This window comes from Syngnathus leptorhynchus, chromosome 21, assembly GCF_054491065.1.
Source record: "Syngnathus leptorhynchus isolate UIUO chromosome 21, UIUO_Slep, whole genome shotgun sequence".
In the NCBI taxonomy this organism is placed as follows: Eukaryota; Metazoa; Chordata; class Actinopteri; order Syngnathiformes; family Syngnathidae; genus Syngnathus; species Syngnathus leptorhynchus.
The window spans coordinates 4,445,187-4,455,411 of NC_141215.1; the positions used below are offsets into that span (position 1 = coordinate 4,445,187).

General features: G+C 50.0%; 1 protein-coding gene across 1 annotated transcript; it reads right to left on the reverse strand.

Moving 5' to 3' along the window:
- Positions 1 to 41: 41 nt before the first annotated feature.
- Positions 42 to 8,353, reverse strand: LOC147040245 (lysine-specific demethylase RSBN1L-like). Its single transcript, XM_085901871.1, has 9 exons — positions 7,769 to 8,353; positions 5,930 to 6,040; positions 4,127 to 4,611; positions 3,891 to 4,049; positions 3,278 to 3,415; positions 3,048 to 3,190; positions 2,808 to 2,978; positions 2,639 to 2,747; positions 42 to 2,559 (listed from the first exon to the last, which is right to left on the reverse strand). The coding sequence occupies exons 1-9, from the start codon at positions 8,322 to 8,324 to the stop codon at positions 1,105 to 1,107; spliced, it is 3,327 nt and encodes a 1,108-aa protein (XP_085757997.1). The 5' UTR covers positions 8,325 to 8,353; the 3' UTR covers positions 42 to 1,104.
- Between the last annotated feature and the right edge of the window lie 1,872 nt (positions 8,354 to 10,225).

A 10,225-nucleotide genomic window follows, 5' to 3' on the forward strand; every position in this document is an offset into this window, starting at 1 on the left:
TTCTGGCTGACCACACCTGAACTGTTTAAAAAAAAAAAAAGAAAAAAAAAGCTTCATATTGTCCTTCACCTCTCAAGTGAAGCCTCCCGCGAGTCCCCAAAAAAAAAAAAAACAAACATGAGAACTAGCTTACATTTTGGAAATATTTGCCACTCTAGCTGCGAAACTAAATGGCAGAAAACACAACTCGGCTTGCTGACCATTTTTTTTAAGGCTTTGGTCTAATTTTCCAGTGTGTGGGCGGTGGGGGGGTCAAAGTGGGAAATTTTAGGATGATGAAGCAACACAACCAAATCTGTGTGTGAACATTCCATAGTTTACAGTTGAGGACAGGCACTCGGGAGGGGGGGGGGGGGGTAATGTCGTGGGCTACATTAGCAAGTGGGGAGGAAGAAACAGGAAACATTCCACGACTGTGCGACAACGAGAGACAAATAGTTTTTGGAAGCAGAATGTCCGTCACTAAGCGCTTTTGGAAGTCGACATTCGTGATGAGCTTTAAAAAAAAACACCTTGGCGGTGTGTGTATAAAAAATCTCGGAAGAACCCAAAATCTCCCCCCGCTGAACGCCGGAAATGACGTGAATGTATGCGATATTGAAAAACGGGTTGCTTTTCGCTCGGCGGTTTCGAGAGTGCGTGATTATGACATAATTATTTGTTGGGCTACTTGCCATTGGTTGACATCACTTCGGTAAGACAACACGGCTGTAACCGTGGGCGACACTCGATTTAAAAATAGTAACATCTCGGGAGGAAGTGTTATCATATTACATAATATTGTCTCGGCCATTGTATGACAACACGGGCGAGTGTTGTGTAAGGTGGCGTTTTGTTTTTTTTGTTTGTTTCATAAAACGTCTCGGGCACAATTGGAAGCATTAGCTGCAGGTTGAACGGTAAAACGTCAGCCTTCCAAAATGAAACTGGGCTTACCTGGTTTGTAACACTTTTCAAAGCATACTGGGACTTTTCAAACACGTACAAACGAGCTGTACATCGTGGACGTCCAAAAGGTGTTCAATGTACCACTTTCCTTTTTACATCATTTTACAACACCGGCAAAAGGAAAGCTGTACACAATTTCATCCGGAAAGCAAATTGTTAGGTCGAAAAACCCCGCTCCTCCTCCTCCTCGTTGTTTGGGGGGAGTGGGGGGAGAGGGGGAGGCGGCGGAGGAGGGGGAGAGGCCGAAGAGGAAGGCGGTGGCGGGGGAGGCGGGGTGAAGGTGTGAGGTGGAGGATGGTGAGGCGGGGCCGGTGCCATGGCTTGGTAATGGGGGGGAGGAGGGTGGTTGGGGAAAGGCTGGGAGGGGAGGAAGGGGTGCGTGGGGTAATGCGGGGGGTAGAAGGGCTTGGGGTGGAAGTGGTGGGGGGACATGAGGGGGGCCATTTGGGGGTAGTAGTGCTGCGTCTGGGTGGTAGCGTCACCCGGGTGTGGTGGGGGCAGGTGCAGTGGGCTGATGTGAACTGGGTGGGGAGGCGGCACCTGACTGAGGAAGGGGGGAGGTCTGTGGGGGAGGTGCGAGTGAGGCAGGAGCGGCGAATAGGAAGGGGGGAACATTTGGGGGAGGTGATGGGGAGGCGGCATGGGGGGAGGATATTGCTGCAGGTGGTGAGCGTGCGCGAACGTCCGGGGGATCATGTCCACGCCGTGAGTCCACTTTTCTGTCGGCGTGTGAGTCCGTGCGTCGCCGTGGCAACCGAGGTGGGCGTGGAAGTCCGAGGACGCGGGAGCCCGCCAGTCGGCGCCTGCTTCCGGGTTGAAGCGCGGCGAGTCTTTGTCCTTTTGAGGGGAGGGGGCCAGACGGGAAGACGCGGATTCCGGGGAAGGGTGCCGGTGAGAGTCTGGCGGGGGCTTGGGGCTCTGCGATGAAGACGAGGAGGAGGAGGAAGGGCTGGCAGCAGCTAGCGGGTGGCGTAAAGATGAGGAGTGCGGCGAGGAGGTCATTGGGGACAACGGAGACGGGCTGGAAGACGGCGTGGCGGCGCTCGGCGGATGACGATGAGAGTTGCGATGAGTGTTTTTGGTGGCTTTCGTGTCAGGCTGGTGAGGGCGAGGTGATGAAGGTTTGCTCCTTTTGGGCAGTTCTGCTGTGACCCGACTCGGCGGCGACTGTGGACGTTTGGGCCTCGCGTCATCCTGTGCAACCTCGTACTCCTCCGGCTTGTCCCTCGCTTGCGAGTCCACCGAGCGCATCGGCGGCGGACAATCAGAAGGCGGAAGATCTTCCAGTGTTGGCAACGTCCTGTTCCTGGCTGGACCCAACTCCTCCTCTCCCTCCTCCACTTTGATCCTCTCCCGTTCCTCGCTCTTGGTTCTTCCCATCAGGTCTAGCTCCTCCTCTTCCTCCTTCACTTCCTCTCCCTGGCCTCCCTGCTCGTACTGCCGTAAGCGGACGTGCCAGGCCAGGCTGCAGACGGCCGACACGGTCTTGAACTGGTGGACCACGTTGCGCGGGATGAAGTAGACGTCGTCGTGACATAGCCGGATGCGGGCGTAGCGGATGCCCTCCCGACGAAGCTGGTTCAGCTTGGCATCGTCCACCCATTGCACGCACTAGGAGACGAGACGGCGGCATGGTGGGATTAGAACCTTGAAAATTCAACGCTATCATAGTCAAGATACGTTTGGAGACCTGAGAGAGCGGCGGTTCATAAAGATCCAACTGCAGCCGCTGAACCACGTAGGGGAAATCGGCGGCGTGGAAGCACACGACGTCTTTGGTTACGCGAGGAGGGTCCAAGCTGCAAAGGAACGCAGATGTCAGCGTCCATCCGTCCGTCCGTCCGTCCTTACTTACTTACGCTTCTTTGTAGCAGACGGCCTTCAGCACCCCCACCGCCGCCGTGGTCTGGCGCTCGAAACCCTGGCCGATGTGGTCGGCGTGGGCCCGGGTCCTGTCTTCAAAGAGCATCTCCCTGGGCTCGCTGGTCCTGGGCAGGGACTGGAGGAGGTTCTTCACCTCGTTGGTGGAGCTGTGAGAGAAACTAAATCTAGTAGTAAAACCCAATAAAAAGTGGAAGCTGCTCTGGCGGTCTTCTTACCGTTTTCTTTTGAAAGGAGACTTTGGTATGTCGGCCAACGGGATCATCTGCTCTCCCGGCCTCACCCACATGATGGGCCCGTCGTCGCTCTCGTCGGGGCTCATCAGGCTCAGGCTGGACATGGTCCCCCACGGAAGTGTGCGCTGGGGAAATAAAAAAATCACGTCTGTTTGCCGCCCAACTTGTGACATTTGCGCATGCTTTGTTTATTAAGCAGGCAAGGGACTCACCTTCAGGAAGGGCGACTCCTCCAGCATGCCGAGGAATTCCGGGAAGAAGTTGCCCGCCTCCTCGTCCACGGCTCCCACCAGGCTTATCTGCCTCATCGCCCCGGCTCGGTACGTGCCGTGGCTGTAAGTTCTCTTCACCTGCGGTGACGACAAGCAAGCCTTGCGTCAAGATTTTGGCTGATGATGTAAAATGTCAGCAAGATAAGTAGCTTCAAGCCCGCTTTTTAAAAAAAAAAATTTTTAATATGTATCCGCTGTACTTAAAATAGTCAATGACCTAGATACTGAAGGATCAGGTTTTTCAAACGACCTCATAAATGTAGTTTGTGCAACAACCTCCGCCTCACCTCTGAGCGGTTTTATGTGCTGGCTTGTGGTCGCGGAAGTGGCTCAATGGTACTAAGTCCGTTCGAGCACTGCATCACAACAAAAGCCGGCGCGTCGCCCAACGCACATTTGATTACATAATCCCTCCGCCGCGCTTGGCGACAAAAGAGTTGCTCGAATGCGCTCAGCGTAAAAGCGCCGCATTAGCCCACCGGGCGCATTTTATTGATCTTCCGCAAATGCTCTAAAATAAACACGGCTGCCGAGTTAACGCTGGGGACTTTACCTGAGAGTAGAAATTAGCCATTGTGGTGGTTTCTATGTCCTTCTTTCCCAGGATCTCCATTTTGACCGGCGCCGATGAGTACTTGGTGGAAAAGTAGTCCAGGAAGTCGGGCAGGTAGGAGGCTTCTCCGTGGACGATGCCCATGACGTAATGAGCGGCCTAGGACCCACAGATAAAAAGAAAAAAAAAAAAAAAGTCGTCTTTGCCATTTAAAAAAATGACATTGTATCACATACCTGCGGCGAGTCCTCGCTGAAGGCCAGCGTGACAAACTCCTGGGCGAATCGCCGCCTCTGGGCCGCCGAGAGCGAGGCCAGCTGCGAGGCGTAGGCGTGGGCCACCAGAGCGCCGCCGTTGGGCTGCGTCTCGATGTGGATGTAAGGGGCGAACTCCAGGCCCGAAAGGCCGGGATGGATGTGACGTCCCGGGGTCTTGTGCGGGGATGAGTTGACGTACGGCGAGGGCAGGTGGGCGCTCTTGTTGTTGGGCGGCGGGTGAACGGGCAGCGGCAGTTTAAACGGGGACGCCGCGGCGGTGGAGGAATTGTCCAGGTGAGGCGGCGGGGACGGCAAGAGGAGCAAGCCGGCGCAAACGGTTTGGCACGAGCGGTGGTACATCTTCACGCGCTTGTGCTTCTCCCCCTCTTTGTGTTTCTTCTTCTTTTTCTTCTTGACTTTTTTGATTAGCAGCTCCGAGTCCAGCTCGGCTCGGACGCCTCCATCTGTCGGGGAAAACGAGTCAGCCGACCGTGAGACCTTTTTTTTGCAGTCCGGCCGGTGACTCGCTCGCGATCGACTTTGTCAACCGACCGGCGGACGTTCTCCCGCAGAACTCAACCGAGGCATTTACGAGTCATCAAATCGTGTGAAATGGAAAGCCTGGAGAGCGGCTGATACGAGTCGGGCCGCATCTCCCGAAATTGCCGCGGGCTTTTAGTTATTTATGCCCCCAGTGCGGTCTGTTCACGGAGGCGGGGACGTCTGTGGCAATTGTTCACCTAAAGTGGACAGGTAGTAGAAATAGATAGCAAGCCGGGAATATATGTGCTGCCGCGTCAGCAATCTTGCGCCGTCTCGTTTGCACTCTGGGCACGTTTTTTTTTTTTTTTGATGGCACATAACGGCGGCAATGAGACGGCCTGAGCGCACACTGTAATACAATGTGTGTGTGAGAGAACAATAAAGAGAGCAACAGAGCGAGGATTTGCACACAAGCTACTAATCCAAAAGCTCTTTAGGTCCCCCCCCCGACACACACACACACACACACACACACACACACACACACACACACACACACAAGCGCCCTCCCCCCAATTCCCCTTTCTGCAAATCCACACACTTTCCCCCCCCCCCCCGAAAGTGTCCTCAAGGCCCAACAGAAAATTATTTGGAAGCAAACGATACGATCGACGCTGGTGAGTGGTTGCGCTTTATTTCGGGATAGCCGATCAAACCAAAACATTGATGTTATTGTTATTATTCAAATACAGATTCATTTATTGTTTGTGTGTATGTTACAAAAAAAAAAAAGTGCAACCCACTAGACGATATTAAACAGCATCTGATGCGTTCCCACACACAAACACGCTAACAAATGGCCTCGGCGCTCGTAAAGCAGCCGCTTGCTGCTTATTGATTTCCTTTCGGCCGCCGATGGCCCCCGCTTCAGCAGTAAACTAGAACTGATAAGATTTTGTTTTCCCCCCTTTCCGCTCCGAACGGACTTGAAAAAATAAACACTCCGTTGGATGCGTCAAATTCACGCCTGCTTTCTATTTGGCTCACATGACTGGCGAGTTGCCTCGGAAGCAACATTTAATGCCTAATAATGTTTTTTTTTTTTTTCCTTCTCATCCAGCGGAGGGCTGGATGAGAGATAAAAATAAAAAAAAGAGCCCCCACAAGGACAGAATTATCTACGGTTAATTTGATGTGCAGCCACCGGCTACGAATGTATGAGAGACCTTCAAATGCCCGGCGTTCGGTTACAAATTTTTGATGGTGGCAAAAAAAAGAAAAAATAAAATCCATATCTACCTTTAATGGGTTGCTTGACCTCTCCATTCTCCCGCTTGATGTCGTTCATCACTTTGTGCTTCTTCTTCTCCTCACGCTCTTGATCTTTAGTCTTGTCCTTGTTCAGGAGTTCTGCGGGGACAGAAAAGAAACTTGAAGTGATATTTTATAATAAATAAATAAATGTTTCAATCCCTTGTACGCAAGATTAAAGCGAGACTTGCTATGATGCATGATCACAGCACGCAATGTTCCCTGGAATATCGCAATACGCTTATGATATTTTATGATTGTAACGTGCAATTCCAAGGTGACGTCGTGGAGCATTTTTTTTCCCACCCTGAGAAGAAAAGATGGGTTTTTTTTCCCCTCATGGAGAGCGCGGACGTGCGGAGTGTGAAAGTGAACACGGCGGGGTTGCGGCCGCCGCTCGCACCATCAAAGTGGAAAATGCTTTCATGGAGGCTTAAAAAGAAGGCTTGAAGGGGCAATGGGAGAAGAGGTGCAATGACGTTTTTTTTTTAAATCGCGACATGACGCTCCTTCCATTTTAAAATATACTGTTTGACATTTTAGTGGATCCTTTTGCTTCCACTTTGTATGCGGGTGTCGGATGGCTCGAGTGTGTATTTTCTTTAAGGAGGAAAAGGTGACCAAAAAAACAACAACCTTATGGTAATATATAGGGGTCAGAGGTCAATGTGCAAAACTAGGCTGTGTGGCACAAGTTTACGCTAATAATGGCGCAGAAGAATTTTGGAAAGGCACTATTTGACCACCTGGTAAAAGCCGACAGCCCGCGTGAATACATAATCGTATTTTGACATCTTGACTACGGTTGTGGACGCATCTGTGGACAGCTGCCATGGCTGTTCACAGCTCGACCTCTTAAACGAACCAACTGGAAAAGGGTGACATCATTCACGCGGCAACACTCGCATACATAAACACCTCTAATGATGTAATTCCTTTCGCGTAAAGACAACGGTGCAAATGGGCCCGATGGGGAAATACCCACACTCGGTTTTACACGCTCCTCTGCAGATTTTGATCACGAAAAGAAGATTGAGAAGCAACAAGATAAAAGGATATCTTGATGGATCAGGACAAAGCCGTGATTCTCGATTCAGCGCTTGTCGACCTGGTAGGAGATGAAAATGGAACTTTCCATGAGGAAGTTAACAAGCTGATGGAAAAATCGGAGGCATTTAAAAATATATATTTGCCACTGTATAGCAACGTTGTCTAAAAGACATTTGTTGAAATAATTGCTGAAGGTTAGGACACAAAACGTGTCTAAAGTAACGAGCATGAATGGAGCAGAGGGGGGCGTGGTGCTCCACCAAAACAACACTTGGTCCATAATGGCGGGCGCCTGTCATCGTGTTATGACAGCGGCGTGTACTTTAAATACACAACCTCCTCCGATAATCGAGAATTCGACGTTAAATACCCTGCGGGGTGTTAAACCGATAGTCACATGACACATTGGCTTTGTTTTCAGGATTATTTAATGATCTATACGTTAGCTACCACCGTGAAGGTTCAGCGACGGGGGAGCGAGAGCTGGCAGCCATTAGCCGAGGGGAGGGGGGGGGGGGGGGGCTTTGTGGCGTAAACTTCCCCCCCACCACCACCAACCTTGTGTTCCAGTCCAGCCAGTTTGACGGGCGCCCTTTCAAAACGTCCGAAAACGAGAATGTCCGGACGAATTAGGCGGCAGACTAGAGCACATTGTCGTCAAGGGGGAGGGAACATGCCAGAGAAGTGGCTGAATGTAGTACTTTGGGAAAATAAGAGTTGACTCAACTTAATCGAATTGTTGAGTGAAAGATAGTGTCAAAGACACCATGGCCTTACCTTTATGTGGCAACGTGACATCCCCATTTTGTCTTTTGATTGGAGAAATGTGGTCGAATCTGCCAATGTCGTTGTTAGCGGGCGTCACGAATAGTTTCTTTTTTGCGTCTCCCTTCTCGCGCTGTTTATCCTTGCTCGGCTTCTTGCTTTTAGTCGCCTTATGGAGGAAGAAATCGCTCTGCTTCAAGATTTTGTGCCCGGTAGAGAGTGTCGCTTGGCTTCCGCCGATTGTGTGGACCAAAGCGGCAGTGGCGTTGGCTGGGCTGAGGCTCCATAAACCCGCCGCGAGACACGGTTGCTTCGTCGGCTGCTGGAGTTTCTCCTTGCCGCCACAGTTGCCTCCCAGCAGCCCTCCATCCCGGACGACTTTCTTTGGTTTGACGCTCCTCTCCTCGACTCGGAGCTTCTTGGGCGGCGGCGCGTTTAAGTCTCGGGAAGACTGCGGGCGGTTTTCGGGGGCGCCTTTAACCTCCGAGGACTTAAGGAGCGGGTTTCCAACGGGGGCGGCCGCCGTGGCTCCGCTGCTGAAGCGAACGGAGCTCGGCGAGTCCGCCATCTTGAGGCTTCTCTCGCTAGTATTTACTCGCTCCGCTCAACTGGCGCGAGACGTGCGGAGAGGCGGGGGCGGGGCTTGACTTGCTTTGATTGACAGATCCGGAGGGGGCGCTGTACAGAGCAGATAATACGATATTTTTTTTTACGGTATACTCAATAGTAACAGCTAAATTGTATTTCCCCCCCCCCATAGAATTGTACAAATTTATCCCAAACCGCATGTTGCCACTATTTTACCGCATTTCTTCGGCGGCACTTCTTCCTGAGTTAATAGATTTTTCATCCAATCAAATGTTCGCTCCTGTGTTGCCAGGTTAATCTAATCTGCCCAGTGCATTCATAATAATAAGTGCTAGCCGATGTAATTTAAACTAAACGGGTTTATGCCTTGAAATAAGAGATTACTTTGTTCCATGACCACGCTTTTATCTTAAAGTGGAAATTAAGTCATTTTTATCACATGACATTCGTAATGTGAGCCCAGTCAACAGTAGGGGGAACTATAATGCCAAAATATCTACTGAATTCTTAATCTACAAATGTAATAATATTTAGAACACTTGTGGGCAAATATGTATTTTGACTTTTCTTCCATTTTAAATCATTTGACTAGCAATTTGCGTAGCAATTTTAACACAATATTTGGGCCGTTAATCACAATCCAATAGTTTACACTGCTCCAATCTGAGAAATAGTGGATGACGGCGTGTGTTTTTTGTCTGTGGGCTGGAAATAAAAATGCATCCATCAGGGGGATCCGCTGGCCTCTTTGATCCAATTTCCCCAAGAGGATTATTTTATCTCCCTTTCACACACAGAAAACACATCATTATGCAACATCTTGTGAACCGTCCGGGCCTTGTGTACACTTTGATTCACTGTATTCAAAATTGGCTATGATATCAGAATAAAAGATCCAAACCGGGAAGCGAGGCGATGATTGACAGCACAAGGAAATGATTATCGTGGCTGGATTAAAGTGTAAACAAAGCCATTAATAGCAAAGTCAAAAGTTCACTGTGGAAAAACATGCTGGGAATAAAACTGAAGGTATCGTCTACAAAATGACATCAATGAATGAACGCCTGCTATGTGTGTGTGTGTACAGATGGCGGCCGGCCGGCCGGCGCCATCTTGACGCCCACGCACACATTTCTAGCAAGTCATGACATTATCAGTTTACAAGAGCCAAACAAATGGAAGGTATCCAACTCCATTAAAAAGTGCTTTACTGGAGTTTTGCCACAGAATGCCATTTGGCAGTTCTATTTCTGTATCCATGTCAATGTTGACCTATTTGTGTTAATATTTCTTCAGAAATGCGATAGCGCGGCCCAAAGCGTGCGTCAGCTTTGCAGATAAGTCTTGAATAGCACATTCCGACAAAAAAGGAGTCACGTCTTCATATGTTTGTTTTACTGATTGATTTCTGCAACATACAATGTGTGTTTGTGGTTTTAAGGAGGGGGGGTAACAGGGTGAGTTACACGAGGGTGGTGGTGGGGTAAACAACAAGAGCTTCAGCAGCAAATATCAGCGCCACTCAAATGAGTGGCGGGCGGTGACGAGGGGAAGGGGGGGGGGGCTGTCTCGTAAAAGGCACAGGTGGGCTTGTTTCTGAAATCGAGGACAGTGCGCATACAGTTTGTCGGCGAAACCTCGAGGCCAAGGAAAGAGAAATAAAATGCGTTGAAAGGCGGGCGGGAATTGAGCCAAGTGGAGCAAACCTAGCGACAAACAACTGCGTATACAAAAATAACATTTCAAACAATTTACAAAAAAAAAAGCCACATTATTATTATTACTGTCATTAACATTATTATTACAATCTTATGATGAGAAAAGGGCCAACAGGCTGCTTTTCTGTCAACCAATTCAAATCGGTTTTTTTTTTTGGGCAAA